General features: G+C 41.7%; 1 protein-coding gene across 2 annotated transcripts in view; it reads left to right on the forward strand.

The window, feature by feature from the left end:
- The window catches only part of RET (ret proto-oncogene), a 157,879-nt gene that overhangs the window by 88,124 nt on the left and 44,879 nt on the right, over nucleotides 1-24,876 (forward strand). For both annotated transcript variants that reach the window (XM_061634950.1, XM_061634951.1), the window contains exons 5-9: nucleotides 1,819-2,020; nucleotides 3,382-3,581; nucleotides 16,916-17,174; nucleotides 18,757-18,882; nucleotides 22,833-22,943. In XM_061634950.1, the coding sequence (XP_061490934.1) occupies nucleotides 1,819-2,020; nucleotides 3,382-3,581; nucleotides 16,916-17,174; nucleotides 18,757-18,882; nucleotides 22,833-22,943 (898 nt within the window). The remainder of the gene's footprint in view (nucleotides 1-1,818; nucleotides 2,021-3,381; nucleotides 3,582-16,915; nucleotides 17,175-18,756; nucleotides 18,883-22,832; nucleotides 22,944-24,876) is intronic.

The raw sequence follows: 24,876 nt of genomic DNA on the forward strand, positions 1-24,876 counted from the left end.
GGCCATGCTCTTTATACATATAAACATATACCAGCGTCTGTCCTATTTACATAGGAGTATTTAATAGAGTTAGGCTTTTAGTTTGTTTGAAGGATATATGGGAATTGGGTGGAGAAATCAGGCAGTAGGGGTATTTAACTCCCTGTTTTAAAAAAATTGTGAGTATTCATATTTGAAGCTTTGAACTGTAAGAAATGCAGTGTTATCAGAGTCAGGAAGCAGAGATGCTCTCTAAAGCACAGGAATGTCTGCTGTTATATGTCTGGGCACAGGCAACCTTACTATTTGGTAGGATGAGGTTCCCCACTGTAAGCAGGAAATTTGGGGGCATAATTCATAGGGCAGCAAGTTGTCAATTTAGTTTATTGTATTTTTAAAACGTTTAATCACGTAGTTACTCAATAAACAAGGAAACAAATGAGTGAATTAATAAATAATTAAATGTTTTCATAATTTCATAAATTAATAATTGAGCAGTTAATTAGGTAGACAAAAAAAGAAGTAGAACAGAGCAGTCTTATAGGTCAGTTGAAGTGTTATAAATACAAAAATATGTTATCTATCTCCATTAAGAGAGTGGTTGATAACATGCATTAGTGGATGTGGGGTGTGACAGCAACACGCACCTGACCTCCAAGCAGTGGAGTTGCTGCTGCTTCCTGGGAGGGCGAGTGGGAAGAACAAGGCGGCGGGGAGATTGGCACTGGGCAAATACTCCAACAGGGCTAATGAGGCACTTCTGCTGGTGCATTTGCACAGCACAGTCCTCCCTGCCATCTTGCCCCTCCCGCTCTCCCTCTGGTAAACAGCAGCGACTGTACTGACGGGAGGCCAGCTAAGTGCTGCCATCCGCTATTGAAAAAAAATTGTATCTTTGGGTTAAACAAGGCAAATCAAAAGTTAAGAAGCTTGAATAAGAATGTGGAAGTACATGCATTCCTGGACATTACTTCTTTAACAGAAACTTTAGTACCAGAGGTAGGAATAACATGGAAAGAATAGGGATAGGTTCCTACACCACGAACAAGAAGAGCAGTTCAGCATACTTCAGCAAACTGTTTTTCAAAACCAACAATACGCCGCCACCAGGTCAGGTAAGGCTTGCATACAGACCATTTGAAAGTTTATTCCAAAATGCATCCAGGGATGCCTGCCTTGCCTTTTTTATTTTATCATGTAGCACCTTCCTATAGCTATCAAAAACTTTGAGCACAGTTCTCCTCTCCGTACACTCAAGCAGGCAGGCAAGGGGCAGGCATCACCACCACCCTGTGCGCGCTCTATCTCTCTGCCATCCTCCCCTACGCTCAAGCAGATGCGCCTGCAGTAAACAGTGCTTCCATGGTACCTGAAGCACTGTTTACTGTGGAGACGTCTGCGCCACTTGGCAAGGAGCGCCATTCCAGCTATGTGTGAGAGAGCTGCCTGCAGCAGCCGCAGTCTAGTGGACAAAGGAGCCACATATCAGAGTGTGAGCCCCCCCCCCTCCAGGCCTCTGCACCCAAAAAGGCTTTGTTAAAAGAAGCTTCTTTCCTGGAGGATTTGTTAACTGAGGTTTTACTGCATTGGCTTAGGTTCAGATTTAAGTATAACATGGAATGACTTGCTGTCTGCACAGCTTGAAAAGGCTAACGTGATGATGGGAGTTTCAAATGCTCTTACCTAATGTGATAATTATCATCGCCTTGATATTGTAAGTCTGTTCCGCAGTGAAGCACTTTTGGCTGTATTTTTCATCGTAGGGTATCATTTAAGTGTCAAGCTAGACATACATGTTGTGACGCCAAGCAATTTTTCTCCACTTACTCTTTTTTAAAGGGCACCGTCATTGCAGAATTAACTGTCTATGATGCAGACACCACCCCTATTTTCCCTATAGAGAGTAGCAGGAAGAAGTACACTGGCACTCTCAGTACATCTGATCCGTGGGTAAAGGAAACATTTCAAGTGGAGCATAACTTCCATGAGATCTTTTTCAGCCCAACTGGCAGCCAAGTGAGGGGAACACGACATGAATATAGTAAGTTTATGCACGTTCTTATTCCCAAAGGAGAAGTAGTATGCTTACACAGAACCAGTCCTGCAGTTTGCTGCCTCATCCATCTATTGAATTATTAGCTGGAGAAGTGACAGAATAAATAATAGTATCAGACATGGGGGAGGGGTGGGAAATCTCATGAGACTAGCTAGTACTACAGAGATAATCATGATGCTGCTGATGCTGGAGTAATAATGCTTTCAGCCGGTAGGGGCAGTATAGATTAGGATAAAACTGGGGTCAGCAACCTGGTGCCCTCTAGTTGTTCTGGACTACAACTCTGATTGCGCCAGCCAGCATGGCCAATGTCCAGGGATGATGGAAGTTGTAGTCCAGGAGAGCTCCAGGTTAGCCCTACCATAGATAATGATGAGTCGCCAAGGATGGAAATACGTTCATCAACAAACTGGGACCTGTTTGACCACTGCAGTGAAGATTTAATCCACATAGAGACAGCCATCAGTGACACACATGGATCACCCTTGCTGGATCGGTGCAGCAGAATACATGCGCAGATCTGTAGAGGTGTTTCAATGTTAAGATGGTCAAAAGAAACCCCAACTGCCTTGCCTTTATATCGAGTCCCTTGTGCAACTGAACTTCTTTGCTGTGAAAGGCAAAGATATGCAAATGCAAGCTGATGGCCAACCATGGGAACATACCAGGTATGCTTGAAAATCCTTGTTGTATCATCCTTTGGGTTCCTAGGATTTCCCTTGGTTCCAACTTACATGGGTACATGACAAAGGTATTGGAGTAGCACCACTCCCTCCCTTTTTTAGTCTGATTATTATTTATTAGATTTCTTACGTGCCCTTCATGAGGTCCCTGGGTGGGTTACAACAATTTAAATATACGCTATTAAAAACGGATTACAGTCAAGAGAATAGAGTGGATCCTAAAATACATATGTCAGAGGCCAGGATAAAGCGGTGTATTCAGGATCTGATAAAAAACTACATAATGAAGGTCCCAGATGTACCTCTGTGGGGAATATGACTGGGAGAGGGTTAAAGGCCTAAGGCTGGACCATGTAACTATCCCCCCAAAAATAGTTTCTGCTATTTCTCCCTGATATGCATCATTAGTGGTGGTTTTGGTTTGTCTTACAGAATACAGCCGTGCATGCCAGTATGCCTGTGCCCACATTTCCTCATAGGTTACTGTACATCATCTCCTACATCCTTTCCTTTTCACTCCTGCATGTCTAACCGTTTCCTCTTGCCCTGCTTTCCATGTCCACAAGGTGTCTCTCGTGGCCGTGTTTTTGCTTTTCCGAGGAGAATCTCACTCAAGTGCTTATTTATTGTGAAGTGAATGAGTCCACTCTTCTGTTTTTGCAGGATTGGTGTTAAGCAAGAGCATTTCAGTAACTGAAAGCCGCTCTCTCCAGCTGGAGGTTATCGTGAACGACACAGAATACCAGGGGGCCAATAAATCCCTGCTGCTCCACTTCAATGTCTCTATTCTTCCAGTCAGCATCCAGTTTTCAAATGTGACATATCAGTTCACAGTGAACAGAAATGCTGCCAACTTTTCACAAGTAAGGATGATGTACTCTTTTGTTCTATTTGGAAATTGGGCTCCCAGAGCTGAGTCATCATGCAGGAAAATGTGTTTCTTGAGTTCCAGCCCAGAGGGGGAGGGGTCTAGATGACCGCCATGTTCCTCTTTCATCTCATACAGCCTCTCAACTCTGATGGTGCAAGGGATAGGGCTTCCTTCTTTTCTAGTCTCTCCACTGCTGCTCTTTACTCTTCCTTCTAGGGCTGCGTAAACGGTACATTCCCACTAACCAGTCCCTCCAGCACCAGGCTTCTGGGTTGAAACTTGTGCTGTGCCAAACTGTGGCGGGCAGGGGAATTTCATATACATTTTTGTGACTCTTGAAAAGTAACCCCTTTATTGGCACTTCTAGGGCACTCAGAATGTATGAAAATATTCATTTTAGGAATTCTGATTTAAAAAAACTCAGTTTAGAACATATAAGAAATCCAGTGCAGTACTAGTTGAAACCTCATGTGAGAGTCTCGTAATGGTGCCAGCTGGGGCAGCCTCCCTGCTGTGACTGTTGGGCATGCACCACCTGTATGTTGTCCAGGCTCAACTGCTTACCCTGCACTAGATCATACTGTTTCCTTGTGTTCTACATATTTCCTCCTCTAGATCTTGGTTGTCAGTAGTTCCAAAATACTGGGTGTGTGCATTCATTTTGTAATGAGTGAAAAAAATGAAATAAAGGGCCCCTTTGTTTCATTTGTTCTTGTTAAAGAAACAAATGCAGGAGTTCCAAAACTGTTCCAAACATCACATATTTGTTTGTTACTCATTCAGATCTATTTTAGTTTTCATTTCCCCCTACCAGTCAGAATAGGTCAGATGGAGGTTACAGAGAGGGGGGAGTATAGAGAGGCTGTACAACTCGTAACACATCTCAGCAAATTATCCAACGTCCTGGTTGGTCTTTTTTCAACATAGAATCCTCCAATCAAGGTGCCAAGAAGAGGGCCTTGCAGAAGCCTATGAAAGAGGGAGACAAAGGCCTGTTGGTCTTTTGCCTGTGTGCGTTTTCTCCTCTGAGAGCGAACGTTTGCAGGTCCCTCTTTCTGTTGGTCTGTTCTTTGTCTTGTGCAAAAACAGTTCCCGCATCACCGTGTACAGTTCCTTTAAGCATTTTCAATCCATTCCACACTGTATTTTCCTACCTTTTCCCATTCCCTTGTGCTTTTAAAGTATGTTTACCTCGCTCTTCAGCCAACAAGGCTCTCAGAGTGGCTTACATTACATTGATAAAAATAATAACATATAATTACAGCAGTAAAAATAAGCTATTCAAAGAGGTGGCGATTATGACAGTTTGCTGCTTCTTCCTCTCTTGCTCACAGGGTAGTTGGTTTTAGTGGCCTCTGTGAGGGGAGGAAGGGTCTGATCCCACCTGGTGAAATTATTTGTGTTTTCTTATTTATTTTTTATTTCTATTTTAAAAAAATATATTAACTAAAAGTTGTCTGTACATCTATTGGTATACCTGGGATTCTTAACAGATAGAGGATGACCTCCAATGAAGTCATACTCAAAGCAGACCTGTTGAAACCACTGGGTCTGCTCCCAAGTATGACTAACATTGGATATCATCGACAGTCTCTGCAAGTGTGTCTTTTGGGAGAGTGAGAGAGTATGTGACACCCACACAACTGGAAAGCAACCCAAACTATAGGGATCTGCCTTGTTTAATGGCTGCTGGCAATTTGCCAGCATAAAAACCGTTGCATCCAAAACTCATTTGATAATGGCTGCAAGGGGCTATGGCCAGTGGAAATCACCTAAGACTGGCAGAGGACGCAAATACACACGCTCATCTGCTGATGGCACCAAATCCTGACATACTGCCCACTAGGAATGCATACCCCCACCCAACACATGCACAGTCAGTCACCAGCACACGTGCACAATGAGCATGTCCCAGTGCAACAACACACGTACACAAACACACAGTGATCACAGCCCCCATATTCACCCCTACACTTGCAGCTGGCACACACATGCCAAGGAACCATGACAACACACAGAGGAAATGCAAAGAAAGCTTTATTACAACCATGGAACCATGGAAATTCTAGAGAGCCGCTGCCAGAGTGTAGAAAATATGGAGCTAGATGGACCAGTGGTCTGACTCAGCATAAGGCAGCATCCTGTGTTCCTGTGCTCCACCTGCACCCATGGAGCTGGCACAGCAGTGGATGCATGAAGTGCAGGCTAAGAGCACGAGGACGGATGGGGAGCCCCTCCTCAACATCCTGCTACCTCCTCCTCCGCCCTGACTCCTGTGTCCCACATCTCATGCCAGTGGCAATGATCAGCTTGCTGGAAATCCTCCCCTTTGCTGTTGCTGCAGCTTGGAGGGGGGGCACCTTTGGCATTGGATGATGCACCACCATTCCTTCCCCCATAGGTGGGTGCTAGTATGGTTCTCCCCCTTTGCTGTGGGAGAAGAAAGAGTATGCCTGGAGTGGCTGGGCACTTTGCATGATCAATGCTATGGTCAATACCTGGGGCCTGCGGAAACATGGCAGTGCAGGTGGCTGTGATCTACAAAGCAAAAGACACACAAAGATCGGATTGTAGTCGTGTAATGTTGGCTGGCAGCCTAACACCCCCTTACTCTTTTTTATCACTTTGTGGGAGTTCAGTTTTCCCAGATTGGGCCTGCTCCACTACTTCCTTTGGGGTGTCCCCTGTGCCTGCCTTTTGACCTTGTAAGTTCTGCCTGGTTGCAAGGGTGTGGCCATGATCTAAGCAGGGTTTGGATGTGGCAGCTGGAAACCCTTCCTGGATCCTCCACTGTGTCCACCCCCAGCTCATCCCTGTTTGGGGGATTAGGCTTGGCCAATTTCTGGCAGGTGTGAGTCACACCTGTTGGGCTGCTGGTAGATGAGCTTCTGCTGGCGAGGGGGTGTTTGTCCCCATTTGGGTTCCCCTAAGCTAGGAGGGCCACAAACATGCTGTATTCTAACCCCATCCAGCCCGACAGAGTTGGAGTTTGGATTGCACCTTTAGTGTGTTTTTACCTTGTGTATGAGTGTGTCTTTGCTACAAGCTACTGAGATGGAATCTGTTCAAATTTTGACAAAAATTTGTCAAGAAATATAGAAAACTAAACAATGGCCCACAGAGTGGAAGCGTTCAATTTACATCCCAATTCCAAAGAGAGGGATCCCAGGGAATGCAGTATTATCAAACTATTGCCTTAATATCCCATGCAAGAAAAGTAATGCTCAAGATTCTACAACAAAGGCTCTTACCATATATGGAGTGAAAAATGCCAGATGTCCAAGCTGGATTTAGAAAGGGAAGAGACACCAGAGATCATATTGCAAACATACGTTGGATAATGGAACGGACCAAGGAATTTCAGTAGAAAATCACCCTGTGCTTTATAGATTACAGCAAAGCCTTTGACTGTGTAGATCATGAAAAACCATGGAATGCTTTAAAAGAAATGGCGGTGCCACAGCATCTGATTGTCCTGATGCGCAACCTATATACTGGACAAGAGGCTACTGTAAGTACAGAATATGAAGAAACCAATTGGTTCCCCATCGCAAAGGGTGTGAGACGGGTGTATCTTATCACCCTATTTGTTTAATCTGTATGCAGAACTTATCATATGGAAAGCAGGATTGGACCAAGATGGAGGAGAAATATCAATAATTTAAGATATGCAGACAATACCATACTACTAGCAGAAACCAGTAATGATTTGAAACGAATGGTGATGAAAGTTAAATAGGAAAGCACAAAAGTAGGACTACAGCTGAATGTCAAAAAGACCAAAGTAATGACAACAGAAGATTTATGTAACTTTAAAGTTGACAATGAGGACATTGAACTTGTCAAGGATTATCAATACCTCGGCACAGTCATTAACCAAAGTGGAGACAATAGTCAAGAAATCAGAAGGCGGCTAGGACTGGGTAGGGCAGCTATGAGAGAACTAGAAAAGGTCTTCAAATGCAAAGATGTATCACTGAACGCTAAAATCAGAATCATTCAGACCATGGTATTCCTGATCTCTATGTATGGATGTGAAAGTTGGACAGTGAAGAAAGCGGATAAGAGAAAAATCAACTCATTTGAAATGTGGTGTTGGAGGAGAGCTTTGCGCATACCATGGATTGCAAAAAAGACAAATAATTGGGTGTTAGAACAAATTAAACCAGAACTGTCACTAGAAGCTAAAATGCTGAAACTGAGGTTATCATACTTTGGACACATAATGAGAAGTCATGATTCACTAGAAAAGACAATAATGCTGGAAAAAACAGAAGGGAGTAGAAAAAGAGGAAGGGCAAACAAGAGATGGATTGATTGATTCCATCAAGGAAGCCACAGACCTGAACTTACAAGAACTGAACAGGGTGGTTCATGACAGATGCTATTGGAGGTCACTAATTCATTGGGTCACCATAAGTCGTAATCGACTTGAAGGCACATAACAACAACAACATGAGTGTATCTTTAGTTCTATTTGCAACGTTAATTCTATTTACAATTTGTTTAGATTGTGGTGAGGCACTGTGCACGTGTGCTTTTTTATTGCCTATAAAATGGGCCCCCTTATTCCTTTCTGTCTACAATTTTGCAGACATGATCCCTTGGAGGAATAGTGGAATGTCTGAAGACTTCATGCTAAGTGGATAGAAAACACCGAAATTACAAGCAGCAAAATAGCAGCTAGGTCTCCTGTTGAAGGCAATGGGAAATAGAAACAAATGCAGTGATATAAAACATCATTGTAGTGAATGAAACAAATGAAGTTTTAAAAGTAAAAATGAATGGAATAACTAAAGAAAACACTTTTTCACCCCTATAATTACCTTAGAAATGTTTCTCCCTTGTTGTGTTCGACAGTGTATAAAAATATACTCAGTATGGCTGCTCCTGAGACTTGTAAATAGAATATACATTACAAATGCATTCAATATGTTTGAGCTTCAGGTTTTCTTCAGATTGGATTGCTTTCATCCGCATGTGAAGTTCAGGCATCAACTTATTTACTCTTCTGTCCTGTGGAAACATTCTAATGCAAATTTTCATGCAGAGCGGAAATAAAAAACGTGGGAACTTGAATTTATCCTTCCAAAAGAAGTACCAGCCAGTCTCAGTTACAGACACAGGAATTAGCATTCCTCCCTTTTCATTCAATTTAAAGAAAAAGGGTCCCTTTCTCATTGTAGGTGATTATTGCTACTGTGTTCTAAGGAAGAAAATAACCAGCAAGCATGTAAACCTTAAGAAACGAGCAGGCAAGGAGGCAGTCAAGAAATTGGGGAAAGGGAGCAATTTTGACTTTTTTGTCTTTCAATAAGCTTGATGCTAATTACTCAGAAGCAAACTTTAATGAAGTTTATAGCAAAATAGTCCATTCTGCTGCAACTACATCAAATACATAAAGATCATCTATGATTAATTGCTTTGAGAAAAGCCAACATTTTTGCAACTTGTGTTGCATACAGTCAGGTTCCACCAGTTCCTGAATCCTGGGTTGGATGGGACTTCTTCTGATGAAAGGCCCTGCTGCAGACACCAGTACATACTGGGGCCAGTGGGGATGGCAGTTTATTCCATTTCCCCGACGTTTCCTTACTGGATAATCTCTGCATTTTATTTGATCTTCTGCACGATGTAAAGGCCACTTCTGGAAAACTAGCAGAATATGGGGAAAGTTAGTGCTCATTTGCATGTTAATTGCTTCCAGAAAAAAAATCTGTTTTGCACCTCTATTAACCCAGAAAATTGTGGGAATAAAGTGATGAAATTTGTGGCAGTATACCAGCATACAGTTACTTCCCACCACTTTCATGGGGGGAGAGACTGCACATGTGCAGAAAGGGTGGGGAAGTAGAGGCATGTCCAGTAACATTCATTATTGTTTCACACCCGCCCACTGATGTGAATGAAATTAAGCGTGACGTGGAGGTATATTGGTCAAAAAGCCACAGTTCCATGTTGAAATAAGTACTGCAGTGTGAAAGGAATATTAGAAATTGGGACAGAAGTGCTACTATTGTAAGTAAAACTAAGCAATAAACCCCGTTTCTGAATGCAGCTGAAATCCATGGAATAGGTATACATTCCTTGCCCACACCTGGGATTCCCCACTATATGACAGGATCCCATATAAGTCATCCCTGGAGGTCAAGAAGAAAGATGGCAGTGCACATAAGCCACCATTGGAGGACACAATGTTCACCGGGCAGCAGAGGGTCTCCCTTTCCCAAGCTGTGCTCCTGAGGGTGTGTCCCCTAACTTGAGTGCTTCCAGAATCAGGGCTTCCATAGAAACACCAGGAAAGGCAGGGCTGCAAGACCTGCTATAAGAACTCTGTTGGTGTCTGGCTGGTGCTGACCCCAAGGGCCAATTGGGTGTGGGTTGGGGGAGCAGGAGAGCCATTGACCTGTGCATCAAGCTCAAAGGGGACTTCACATTTAGACACCTGATGATTTTTTGGCATTTAATAAGTTTCACAAGTTGTTTTATGTGCATTGGACCAGACTTTTTTTTTGTTAAATAACACAAGTTGTATTATATTAAAGAGTTGAAACGTTCATAAATATTACTAAAAATATATCAGATCTGATGGCACAAGAATAGACTGTGATGATCCATCCTCTCAGATCAGCTTCTTCTTATTAGCATTAGCATTAATTGCCTGCCCTTCACCCAGAGGTTCCAGGAAGAGTCACAACTTAAAATACAGTGTTAAAAACAATTAACTGACCAAAATCACAAAATAGGGTGGATCCCTATTTATATTATGTTGTTTATTATATTAGTTGCTTTTTTCAAATTGAAAACTCACAGCAACTTACAACATTAAAAACAGATATAAAGACAAGAATAAAACATCCTAAAATACTTACACTACATAAAAACACAATCCACCTACTCCACATGTGACTAAAAGCAAACAGAAAATTAAACTCCAAAGGCCTGGGTGAATAAAAATGTTTTTACCTGGTACCTAAAGACAGGCTGTGATGGTGCTAGGTGTGCCTCCTGGGGAGAGCATTCCCCAAATGGGGCATCACAGCTGAGAAGGCCCATTCTCATGTCACCACCCTCCACACTTCCCTCGGAGGGACACATGGAGAATGGCCTCAGATGATGAACACAGGGTCCTGGTGGTGGAGAGAGGTGGTCCTTGAGGTATAGGGATCCTGATCCACATAAGGGTTTAGAAGTTAAAACCAGCACTTTGAATTTGGCCCAGAAACTAATTGATATCCAGTGCAGCCATGCCAGAATTGGTGTTGGGTGTTCTTACCGTTTTCCGCCGGTCAGTAGTCTAGCTGCTGAGTTCTGCACTAGTTGCAGTTTCCGAACTGTCTTCAAAGGCAGTGCCATATATAACACATTGCAGTAATCTAACCTAGAGGTTACTAGAGCATAGACAACAGACATTAGGCTATCCCTGTCCAGATAGGGATATAGCTGAGCCACAAACTTAAGCTGATGGAAGGCACTTCATACCACCAAAGCCGCCTGGGCTTCAAGTGAGGGTAGTGGATCCAGATGTACTCCCAAGCTGCACAGCTGTTCCTTCAGAGGGAGTGTAACCTTGTCTAGAGAAGGCCATGCCCCACCCATCTGGTCTAGGGAACCACTCACTAGCAGTGTCTCAGTCTTGTCTGGATTAAGTTTCAGTTTGTTGGCTCTCATCCAGTCCATTCCCAAGGTCAGATGTCTGTCTAGGACATCCACTGCCACTTCTGCAAACGTAAAGGAGAAACAGAGCTGCGTATCATCAGCATATTGCTGGCAATGCATTCCAAAACTCCAGATGACCCCACTCAGCAGTTTCATCAAGATATTAAGCAGAATGGCGATAGAACTGAACCCTGTAGGACCCCACACTAAAGGCTTCACAGGCCCAAGTAACAGTCCCCAGGCACCACCCTCTGCAAAGCAATGCCACCCATCCCCAACTCAGACAGGCATTCCAGAAGAATGCCATGGCTGATGGTATCAAAGCTGCGGAGAGGTCAAGGAGGATTAAGACGGACACACACTTTCTCCCAACAAAGGTCATCATAACATAAACAAACCACTCACTCCTTTTTGACTGTCTTATTTTGTATTGCTCCAGCACTTGGTTCTAGCGCTAGTCTCCTCCATCTTTCTCACAAGCTGTGACTCCAAGCTCACTGGTTCCTGTGTTCACAGGAAACAAACAGAATGAGCACACTACATGCTATTTGTCTGTACCGCTTTCCAGATCTAAGAATCAAGGGAAGGGTCCCCCATGTATTTCTGCTGTTAGGCAATTAGATTTTTGTTGGTCACCTAGATGCTAGTGAACTTGATTCTTTATTTTTATTGTTTAGGTTTACTGAACTTGAGGTAGGCTGCAATTCCCAGCACAGCCAGACCCTTCCATGGTTCACTTATACATGGACTGCAGATGGAATCAACTTGCAGTTGGGTGAATCTGACTTAAGAGACTTGGTTCTGTTTTGAGCAAGCATTCGTTGTTAAGATGGAAACAACTTTCTAATTTAGACACAAGATTTATGTTTTATCAGCTTTGTCATCAACATTTCCAGTTTATCCCTTTTTTTCTTTGACGATAGCCAAAAGAAGAGAGATGAAGATCTTGCAGTATGTTGCTTATTGCTGAATGCTAAGCGACACCCTGCAACAGTGAATATCAATTTGTCCAATATGTCGCTTGTTTTCTTCCCAGGGCAGGCCCATTCTCATGTGGTAGAGGAGTACGCTTGGTCTCTCCTCTCTACTGTGCAGATAACATCTCACCTGAGGCAACTGCTCCATGAAAATGCCTAATCATGTGGGGACCTATTTTGCTTGGTTCTTTCCCTAGGAGGGAAGGAGGCAAGTTTGCACCTTCACCATATAAGGATAGTACTTACACAGGTGTGTATATGATCGGGGGCAAAATATTGCTGCTGATTCCCCTAGATTTCACTGTGAATGTAAGATGTGCAGGAAGGAACTTGATCCCAGCAGCTCTACCCCTAGAGCAGTGTTTCCCAAACTTTTTTATTTTTTTGTTGCTCGACTACAACTCCCATCAGCTCCAGCCAGCATGGCCAATGGTCAAGAATTATGGGAACTTTAGTCCAGCAACAAAAAAATAAAAACAGTTTGGGAAACACTGCCCTAGAGGATGGTACTCAACATTCCTGAAGTATTAGGCATCATTTGGAAGAATTAGTTAGCACAGGGAGAAGTGTGGGATGAACTAACGTGAAGGTGAAATGGACTTTTGCCTCAAAGAGAATATGAGGAAGCAATTAACCTTGAAAGCCAAATGAATGAATGAAGAAATATGAACATGGTCTGGCAGCAGTCTGTCCCCCATCAAAAATAGGATTTAATTCCTTAATGGCTTCAGTGAACAAAGTCCTATCCACAGGTGCTCAGACAAAATGATCACAAGCGTTTCTAATGAGGCAAACTTACTGTGAATCTCACAGCACAGAGATTTTCCATTTGGATTAATTTGTTTTGAAATAGGGGAGAGAGGTACATTCAAAGAAATGGAGATACTGTATCATTGTAAATGTGTGTTTTCTTGTCTGGTTGCAGAACAACATGTCTTGTGACACCTTAGAGACTGCTTTACTGTGACATAAGCTTTCATGAATTAGAGCCCATTTCATTGGATGTATGAAAAATGATCTTTGGGTGTGTCCTGATTCCCACCCACAACATGAAGCAGGTGCATTTCCATACAAGTAAGAAAGTTAATAGAGCGGATTAACAGTACAGACTCAGATAAAAAGAGCCAGATACAGTCCAGGAGCTCTGACAGGGCAAAGCGTTAGCAGGAATAAACCGAACCGAGGCGCAAGGGCCAGAGTTTAGAACAGTGGTTCTCAATCTTTTTTGGTTCGCGGTGCACTGTAAAACATATAAACATTTTCTGGTGCACTTCGTGTACAAAATTAAAAATATATTAATATATTTTAAACTATGAATAAAAATAACTTAATGATAATATACTTTCATGATATTTGCGGCACACCTAGACACCTCTTGTGGCGCACCAGTGTGCCGCGGTGCACCGTTTGAGTGTCACTGGTTTAGAAGTTCAAGATCAGTATGAAGAATTCCAAGGCTGCACAGGAGCAGCAACATTGTTTCAAAAAAGATTTCTTGGCTATTCACCAAGCTTTCAACCAGAGGTATAAATCCACAGCTACTTGCGAGAATCTCTGCTCTTGTAGGAGTTCCTAGCCTGAGGATGGGTGCTACATCTGGAAGGATGCATCTCCTCTTTTCTCTTGATGTGGTGCCTCTCCTGGGAAACCACACAGGACCTGCCTCCACTTCTGAATCCTCCTGTCCTGTCAGATCAGACTGCACTCTGGAGTTCTCCCAGTCCCCCGATGGGGCAGTGCTCTTTGCAGACTCTGACAGCACCTTCTCCTCCACAGGTGGTAGAGAGGAAGCCTCCGAGGCTCCTGCTTCCAACAGTGCAGCCAGACGCATCCGGAGGGAGGGGGCTGCTCTGTCAACCGGGCTCTGCTCCTTGTCTTTATCTTCCTCTTCCTCCCATTCATAGTGCTTGTCACTTCTGGTCTGAAACAGAGTACTCAGAGGGAATCATGATAGGTTGGAGAAGGTGTATATTCAGAGTGAGAGAGAGATTTATAAACAATGAACATAAAAGGCCATTATATCTAGAGGAATAATAGGTGTATCTAAACAAAGCTCAAAGGTGCATAAGGCAAGAACATCACCTGACTTTACATCACAGTGTCACATATCATCTGTAACTCTTGAAAGTCACTGCCTTTTGCCTCTACTGTTTACAGGGTTTTCCTCTGCACCCATTCGTGTGCGGATGCATAATCTGTCTACTAAGGAGAGCACTTAATTTTTCTACTTCTTGAAAGCTTATGCCAAAGGAGATTTGTTAGTGTTTTAGGTGGTGGAAGACTATTAGTCTACTGGGCCATAGCTTAGTGGGAGAGCATCTGCTCTGCATGTAGAAGGTCCCAGATTCAATCCCCAGCATCTCCAGGTAGGTCTGGGAATGTACCTGGCCTGGAACCCTGGAGATCCGCTGCCAGTCAGTGTAGACAGTACTGAGCTAGATGGTCTAATGGTCTGACTCAGTATAAGGCAGCTTCCCATGTTTCCTATGAATGCTCACGGTTGTCCCTCAGGATTTGTTTGTTTTACAGTACTGACAGATTCGATGACTGAAAATGCTCTTCAAAGACACAAATGACTAAGGGGAATGTATGTTGAGCAGTTATTGTGCAATATAACTAACAATTGTGCACATTCACCAGGCCCCATGGAGAATGTGCACATAGTCCTTCCGTGTTAGATTAGGCAGAAGGCCACAAGCAGCCCATGTGTGTGTGCAGATAGTACACTTCTGAAGAAGACAGAAAAAAATGCATGTTTCTTGGAGATTACATATTACCTGAAGAATGTGCATATTGCCTGAAGAATGTACAAAATGCAGTTGAGATCTGTACATTCCCAAAGCCTGTTGGAGATTATGCATAATGGCTGGAGAATGTACAAAATTATATACACATTTTCCAAAGCCTGTTGGGTATTATTCATATTCACTGGAGAATATACAAAATTCAGCTGAGATATGCACATTCCTCAAAACCTGTTTGGGGTTATGCATAATGACCACAGAATGTACAAAATTCAGGCCATATATATGCACATTTCCCAAGGTCTATTGGAGATTATATATATTGATCTGGAAACGTGCATGGTTCTCACTTCATGGAAGGATTATAATTGCATTCTCCATGAGGTCTAATGAATGTGCACAATGGCCAGTCATTATGCACATTAACCTCTCAACTTACAGTACATCTCCTTACAATATGTGTGTGTGTGTGTGTGTGTGTGTATTTCTCTCTCTAGTGCAAGAAGCCAGGGAAAGAAATCTTTCTCTGTTTTTTCTTTCTCTGGCTTCCTGCACTAGACAAAAACACATGCATGTTCACATACACTGAGCTGTTACTTCTCCATGGGACTTTCTCACTTGGTATCTTTGTTAATACTGCAACACAATAGATAAAGGCATCTGCATGGATTTTCTTTCCTGATCAGTATCCTTTCTCCTGTCAGGGTGCCGGTCAGGAAAGCCCCATTCAGTTGCCCCCACCCACTTGGTTGCAATATTCATGTATGGGCTGCACCCATGTAAACGTGCACCACAAGAAAATGGTTCCCACATGGTTTGGTGCGTCTTGAGATAGGGATGAAAAGATCTGTCAATTTCAGTTCTCTCCGTTTTTCATTTTTCCCATCTTAAATTCTGTTCTCCACATTGCTGCAGCGATTTGCAATTACTATTTTTTAAAAATCCCCATGAAAATTCTCCAGCATTTTAGTGCAAATTTCTCTTAATAAACACACTTATATAGGGAGCTTTGACTAATGTACAAATTTTTGCAAATAATTTCTTGTCACATAATGCATTTTTGTATGTTGTTTTGACTCATATATTCATTTTTATGCACACTTTCTCCTAACTTAAGTATTTTTTATTATTTATTTATTTAAAATATTTCTATCCCACCCTTCTACCCTATAATAGGGCACTCAGGGCAGCTTACAAAAATAAAATAAAATGCGTACATAATAAAACTGTAAACAATAAAATCACAAAAACATTAAAATTAAATTAAAATACATAAAATACAATATACACACACACACACACATATATAGGGAGTGGTACTAAAGGGGACTACAAGGTAAAATTTAACGTAGAAGGCATAAAATCAGTTTTGCGTTGCAAAATTTGAGTAAGCGCGAATTTCAAAGGATGGCTGTTTTTCAGTTCTCATGTTGTGGAAAGTGCAAATTTGATTGATTTGGCTTGAAATGCAAACTGAATCAAATTTCTTGCCCATCCCTACTATGAGAGGACCATAATGTGGGGCCACAGAAACAGACCAATCCTAGCATGGTCTATTTGGAAGTAAGACCTACTGAGTTCAAAGGACTTGTTCTCATGTAAGTGTGGATAGGGTTACAGCCTTAAATATGCAAGCCCTTTGTAGATTCTGCTTCATATATTGAACTGTGGTTCCCCAACCATATATGGGCAAGAAAATTATTGTTTCACCTGAGAACAAGAATTCTTACCAATCCATTTCCTCATCAGATCCCACAATACATGTGAAATTGTGTTCAGAGTTGCAGAAGATTAGCAGTACTGGATATATTGTTGCTTGCTTATGACACTAACTGCTACAGTGTGCTTGCAAGAGGGCCAATGTAAGAGGCTATTACTGCTCTTCCACTATTTTTGTTGTTGGTGACATTTTTGATGAGGGTTTTTTTTTTTTTTTTTGAGCCTAGATAGGAAAAATCTGCATCGACAACTGTATGAGATTTTATGGTGTCAACATCACATACGCCTTACAGACGCCAAATGTCAGCTGCTATGCGGTGGAGATTGCTCAGGGCCATGAAGATCAGTTTGGGACCCTCTTTGTGAATGACTCTGCTGTGTTACAGAGACCTGACTGCAAAGAAATCCAGTACCCTCTACTAGCTAAAGAAGAGCAGAGCAGAAAAGAAGCTCTTACCTATGTTACAATTGTGCTTGATGGATCACGTAAGTTATCTCTGGACTTTGGCCTTTCTACTGAAGTGAGCTCTGAAGACTGAAAGCCGCAAATAGCTGAACATGCAAAATATTGGGTAGTTCAGACCTTTTTATGCAATAGCCCATGCAAGTAAGATCAGGCACTAGAGTCATTAACCCCCTCCCCACTGCCACTCTGAACAACATCAGCATTCTCTCCTTGTGTGCTTCAGCTGCTCCCTCCCATTTCTGAGCCAAGGCACAGACAAACAATAGTGGGCATTGGAATTCATATGGGGAGAATTTTGACAGAGCATCTGGGGAAAGGGTTAAAATATTTTGTGTGTGTCTGTGCACGAGAAATCTGCATTTAATGAGGAAGAGTCTTGGAGATTGGGGACTGTGCTAGGGGCTAGATGGGAAGTCCCGGAGGTTCCCTGTAGCCTTAATTTGAAAAAAAAGAAGAGCTGCCACTTTAAATGGTGCGTTGTGGTGGCTGCTTCTGCACGCTCAGCTAGTTCATCTGTAATGATCCTCCCTCACACCAACAGGCTTCTGCTATGAAGCCTCAGCATTGCCACAATTTTAAGAGGGGTTTTGGGGAGCTCCTCTGTGCAAGAGATACACCTGCCTCCAAATGTCAAGACATGTCACAGGGTTGTCATCTGAAGTGGCCTCCACAGTACAGTTGTTCATCTAAATGAACCCAAAGAGAATCATTCCCCAGTATTATACTTCTGTGTTTATTTCATAGTGTATTCCAGTAATTCCCAGTTTTGTCCCCAAAGCTACATTTCAAAAGTTTAGAACATACACATGATGCGCTTCCTTCTGAATTCTTTGAGAATGAGACTGAATATTTCTTCAAATAGTAAAATAATACACCTATTTTAAGTTAGGGTTAGCGAAACGTTCTATAATAACATTACAGTGCCACTGATAATAATCATTGTGTTTTACAAAGTATGATAAGCAAAAGACAGTGCCCCACCTTAAGAAGTGTACAATCCAATTTTCAACTGGGGGGGAGATAGCAAATGAAGAAACAAAGCTCACCAGGAGAAAGGGGAGAGGTGGTATAAACAAAGGTACCAATAAATGACAGTGAGTGAGCAAATGCCTCTATTCTTAAGTTTGTTTTGTTTAGGCATAATGATTAAGAGATAATGATTAAGGGGTGTGTTCTGGTGATGTGTTCCACCAAAAAATATTGTGAAATATTAGCTTCTAGATATGTAGACATTCTAGCCAGAAATACCACCTTCACTTGTAGATATTAAAAATGTCACATTTTTGTTGTCATGCAGTGCTCCCCAAATGTTAAAGTTTTTAGTAACCACTACCAATGTTGGGTGGTGCAGCTCCTATACAGGACAGACATCATTGTGGGAGCATCTAGGCACAGTTTTTAGATGTTTGGTATTAGGCATGCATTCAGTAAAAATCGGCAATCAATATACATGGCGAGAAAATAAGAACTGTTTTGTTGGATGAAATCCGTTCAATTCAAACGAAAAAATATCTTCTTTCTATTTTGTAAGAACTGTGTAGACCCATCCAGATTTTTCTGTTGATGCCACTTCTGTTGAAGCCCTTCTTCTCTTCTTTTTAGTTATACATAACGATGATGGTTGCACAGACTCATGTGCGATGAGCAAGACCCGATCAGAGTGTGAAGAGTGTGGTGGCGTTGGAGTGCTAATGGGGAAATGCCAGTGGAGACAGGGAAGTGGAAAAGGTATGCCCAGACATTCAGCAACTGAATGGGAATCTAGATCCAAGTTTGTGATAAAGAAAGTATTGAATAGCATGAGCAATTGAGATGCTGGAAAACCTCAGCATTGAAGAGCACAAGCAATCTGTACTGGGAAACCTCAGTCTATCATTCAGGAAAGGAGAACTTCCCACTATTCTTTGTTATCTCTGAGGTGTAAAAAGATTCATATTAATTTATCATTTTATTCCTTGAGTGGGTCCTTAACTGCCCTCTGCTTTCAGACTATCCCCTTAATGTTGTTTAGAGAGGTAGCATTGGGAAGTTAGAGACTATGTGATTGAAATGTGTTCTTCATTAATGTCCTGCAGTGCCCCTGCTTCTGTTAGAAAAACGTTTTTGTAGGAAATTTTGTGCAGGATTGAACAGTGGTGCTGATGAACTATGTTGTCAATTATGTAATCACTATAAATATGTAGCTTAAAATACAGCTTTGTTTGGAGTGGTAGCATATATATTTAGAGGTGAATTCCTGCTGACCAATATAGTAAATTGCCATGGAGACAGTTTATATTAGGATTGGTTGATTCAGTGCCGGAAGCATGGACTGATTATTGAAGTAACTTTTGTTAATATTGTGGGATGACTTTTTTTTAACTAATGATATTACTTTAGCAATTTCATATATTCTCATGACATCACATCAGCATGATCTTTCTGAGTTGTTTGAGATCTCGGGTCTGCCTGACTGCAGGTGGCTGATCCTCCACATTCCTGTTTTCTCCCCAAGAGCGTATAGGATACACAAGTTCTCACAAGCTACATCTCAGTTTTATTTGTTTTGTATACAGAATGCAGCTCTGCTGCAGGTGTGGATGTGTTAGAATTCTGTCCAATTTGGATTTGGTACCACATGTTCCATTAATTTGCTTATTCTCTATAGATGCAGATTGGATTTTTATGTAGCACTTTCTGCAGCTATTTTCAAAAACTTTTTTTAAAAAAAATCCACCTCTAAAATATTGATATTACATACAATGCTTTTATTGATATTTCCTTTCTTTTATCAATATTTCCTTTCAAAATATCAATATTTGTTTTCAAATTATTGATATGGGGAAAAACAGATCAGTAAAAGTAGCGGGTAGCGGACAAAGAACAAACTCAGATTGATACTGGTCTGTTAGGTCAACAGAATGCTTTTGAACCGGCACTGGCCAGTTGATCCTCTCCTTAGTTGTAGCCTCTGCCGGTGTGCTTTTTGACCATATAGTGACTGGAGGAATCAATTCAAAGCATTCTCCTCTCTCATTGTATGGCACAACAAATTCAGCTTCCCCTAGACCCTCATTTTAGCAAAGTCCCATTCAGGCCTACTTATCAATGGGAGAATCATCCTGCTTTAAAGAAAAAAAACCCACTGGATTTTTCTCATCATCTCTTTCTGTTAATGAGGTTGAACTCTGATTGGTTGACTGTTGCCATACCAGGCAAAGAAAACTAGCCAGTCACCATCCCATACTTTTATCCTGTCTTTTTATCTACATGCAGTCCTAAAGGTTGACATTAGGGCTGTGCCAGTGCTGAGGGATGGTGGTGGGGAGTAATGTCTAGGAACATTTTCACTACAACCTTAAAAAGGCCTCCACTTTTTGGTGATTTGGGTGTGGGGGGCTCAAAGGGATATGAAAGTGATTACAGGGAGCTGTTTGCCCATTGCCAGGGCAATCAGGCCACCATTTCCTGTCTGGCCATGCTGCAGTGTAGTGAAAGCTCTGCAGCATAGAGTGAAAAGGCAGGGAGCATCCCTCTTGCCCAGGCAACTGGGCTAATGTTCCCAGTATGCTGCATTGTGATGGTTTTATTGAAGAAGCACAAGACGGGCCCAGGTTGCACTTAACACTAAGTCAAATCATGACTAAGCATGAACAGGTGGGTATTTACAACAAAAGTGTGGCTCCATAGCAGAGCTTGGAAAAGTTACTTTTTTGAACTACAACTCCCATCAGCCCCAGCCAGCATGGCCACTGGATTGGGCTGATGGGAGTTGTATTTCAAAAAAGTAACTTTTCCAGGCTCTGCTCCATAGCTCCTCCCCTAATGCTCCTCCTGGCAATGCTACCTACAGCTAAGGCATGGTTTGGCTTAGCATTACATCTGAACTCACGTTTACAGTTTGTTTTCCACAGACAAACCACAAGTGGTAAGCCAAGAACAAATCTTGGCTATAGCTTGTGGTTTGTCTGGAGTGAGACCGACCATGAGGTTGGGTTCAGATGTAAACTGCTCTGAGGTTTTGTAACAATCAAGCAGTATGTAAATTTTAAATAAATAAATGTAATGCCAAGCCAAACCATTACTTGGCTCTGGGTAACACAGCAGCAGGAAAACAGGGAAGGAGTGATGTGCCCACAATTTCTGCTGACATGGCATGCATACTCACATGTTCACACTTAGTCTGGTTTGGCTTAGTGTTACATGAAGGAATTATTTTTAGGTCTAATTTCTCTGAAGATGTGATTTCGATTTCATTACATAATCTGACTGTAGATAGTCCTTCAACTCTCACAGTCTTGGTTGTGAGGGTGAGCTTAGCCATTTGGACAGAACCACCAGAAATAGATTAAAGAGTTTATTGTAATAAAGAATAGGCCCTAATACAGAATTAAAAGGCTTAAAGGTTACCAGCACTAGATCAATATTCATACTCACTTATGCAACACCACAGAGTGTCCTAGAATGACAGAATCCCACATGAAGACATTTTACACCCCTGAAGAGAAGAATAACCCGGATCCTTTTCCTTCACACCTGATTTAACACCTTTTCCCAGTTACCCATTGTGGCATCACCCTTGAGGTAAACTTCTATCTGTCTTAATGGTCCAGCACAAATGGGCATGTCACCTGGACCTTTCCCTGAGATCATCCCTATTTTTGTGGTCAGCATGAGACCCTACCTCTCTGTCCCTTTGGTCAGTATGTTCCATGCTGTGTCTCCTAAATGTCCTGACCCCCAAACCCATACTTAGATCATAGGCACAGATTAGATTAGATTCTCTTGTGCCTATGCAAAGTTTTCCAGACACGATCTATCTCAAAACTAAATGGTTCCCCTTTTCTAAGACCCTACTGTGCCAACTCATCTTCATCTACCCATTATGCATCTATATATGTATATGGTTAGCTTTAGACCCTGTCTTTCAACTCTCCAGTACTATTAGCTCCACCAGGATGTTTCCAGATGTCTCGTTTATTTTGGGTACCTGGTCTTTTTAAGCCTAGAAGCAGCACTATAACACATTCTAACTCTTTTGCAAGCAAACCATTTCTGCCCACGATCCATTGGACAGTCAGACATAAGCCAATAAAAAATATTGGGGTTCAGGGTTTCACATATGTGCAAACTGGCTCAGGGAGTATCAGCCTAGTTATCGTGGCAATAGTGATGCAATGCTTTCTTCCCCAGTGTGAAGGCAATATGACTTTGCCATGCAGACAAATCTGACTGGCTATATTGTGACATCATCATACTCGTGCAATCCTTGACTGACTGAGATTATATAGTAAGGGAAAAGAAAATAATACTAAAAGAACAGCAAAGAGCTGGAGCAGTGGTTGTGAACAGCCACAAAAAACAATCAGAGAAGCTATATGGTTTTTAGAGGGCATTCTATGCCCTAAAAGTGCTAATTTGCGCTGCAAATATTTGCAGGTAAAAAATTGGCCCAACCGTAATCAACATATCCAAAAAGGTATACAAAGAGCTTTCAGATGCAGAAAAGCACCTGATGTGAAAAATGAAAATAATTACAGTTTTTCCTTTGACATCTTCATACATAAGACTTCTGTGCAGCATTATTTTAGCAACAGTAAAGAGTAATTTTTCAGTTTTGTCATGTTGCAGTGTAGAACTCCTAAAGATGCTTAGGATGCCATGCCAAGTTCCTTCCTTTGTTTGTTTCTTGTTCTTAGGAATAACAACAAACTATTCCACCTGCAGTCCTAGTATCAAGACCTGTCCAGATGGTATCTGTGATGCTGTTGAGAGCAGAGATAAAAGAATATGCCCTCAAGATTGCACAAGTATGGAATCAAGGCTTTTTCCCCACTAGCTTTTCTACTGAGTTTTGCTTTTCTGTTTCTAGGTCAAACCTTTGCTTTGTCTGAAATGTAGAAAAGAGCCAGAAATGACTGACTTAAGGGTTGTGAGGGGTAGGGGTGTGTGCGTGTGTTTAGGCAGATAACAGTTGTGCCCTTAAAATTCTTTTGCATTCAGGGTGAGGGACATACCTTTGGTTACACTCTTTAAACTGCTCACTGAAGAGGAATCTCATTGGTGCATTTGATGCTGTTGTGATATTTTTAAAGATGATTTGGGAAAGAGCTACTTCAGGAACACAATAGAGGTTTCCACTCTGGCCTTTCCCTCTTTGTGGTTTTATTTTTGTCCAGCTACAAGAACTTTGCGCTAGAGGCTACTTCTGAAGCCACCCTGAGTTTTCAGCATTGCTATCTGATAAGACAGAATTGGAATTAAAACACAACATTTATATAAAAAGTCATGTCTTGAAGGCAGTGTTTTTTATTTATTGGTGATAATTATTACATTAGGCTCTGATGTTGCAGCTAATCTGCACAATGAGTTCTAGATCCATGGTTACTGGATTGGGTGGTTGTGCTCAGTAATAACACATATCCTTCCTGGATTGTTTAATGTGCATTTAAAGGATTATATAATGCAGTTATACTTAGCACTTTTGTTGAGTGCTTTGACTCAGAGTGTCTCTGAGCACTCTGCAAAAGTTGTTAAGTATCATTATTGCCATTTTAAGACAAGGAAATTCAGTAGCAAAAAGACTAAACTGACTCATCCAAAAAGTGAAAAGGGGACTTGTTTTCCCAGATTCTTGTTCCATGTTATTCTTTTTCCGTTTGCTACACTGTGCTGTAGCTCAGATTTAATGTGCATTTGTTAGTTACCTATGTGTTGTAACTAAGTATGCTCAAGGTAGCATACTTAATCTGCAATCCTACATCTGTTTACTTGGATTATCAAACACAGTGGGATTTACTTCTGAGTAAACATGTTTAGGATTGCACTGTAAGGGTTCCCAACAATTCACCCATCCAGATACTGGCCAGGCCTAGTTGAGTATCAGAAGATACAGATACACTTGCGTGTTACAGGTATATCTGTCACATTGTACATTTTCTCGTGATACCTAGACCACAAAATGAAGGCTGATTTTCCTAGTGGCATCTTGTCCTTGTATAGCACTGTGCCATAGAAGGAACCAGCCTAGGCATTGCAGTGTTGTAAACAAAATATTAAAATCATGCTTCTCTCATGTCCTGGAATGCCTGTGCATTGAGGCCTGTTCTTGATAGACTTTTGTCATCTGGTGGCACTGATTAGTTTGTCAAGCACTGATGAAAACTCTTCCTTTTAAACATACGGTTTCCCACATTCCCCTATGGTAGGAACTTCCAAATGAACTACAAGGTCAATTTTCCTATGAGGAAAGAGCAGTGGAAATGTGAAGCATTTTTGTGATACTTGTTTATTTACAACTATATGCATTGAACATGGTGAAGCAGACAAGCGCTCAGCAAGACTGCTCATCTATAAAATACAATCAGTTTACCTCAAAGCATTCACTTGGACCACCTATCCAGTCTTTTCTGTTAGCTGCAAAGCTCAGATCTTTGTCCCTTTTACTCCTACATTCTAGTACCACGTTTCTCCCTAGTCTGCTCTCTCCCCCTCTCTCTCCCTCCCCCCTCTCTCTCACACACACAAACAAACAAACAAACAAACATACAGGCAATGATAAAACATTGCTTTGGACCCCCAACAAGTATTTATATTCTACATTTTCCCTTAGAATTAACACTTCACCATTAGTGCTCATTAGAGAAGCATATTCATCTGTTAGATAAGCAAAAGTCAATAGATAGTCTTCCCTTAATGCTCATACAACCCAACAACTTTACCACTGCAATGGACACATAAATG

Source organism: Rhineura floridana, chromosome 7, assembly GCF_030035675.1.
Source record: "Rhineura floridana isolate rRhiFlo1 chromosome 7, rRhiFlo1.hap2, whole genome shotgun sequence".
In the NCBI taxonomy this organism is placed as follows: domain Eukaryota; kingdom Metazoa; phylum Chordata; class Lepidosauria; order Squamata; family Rhineuridae; genus Rhineura; species Rhineura floridana.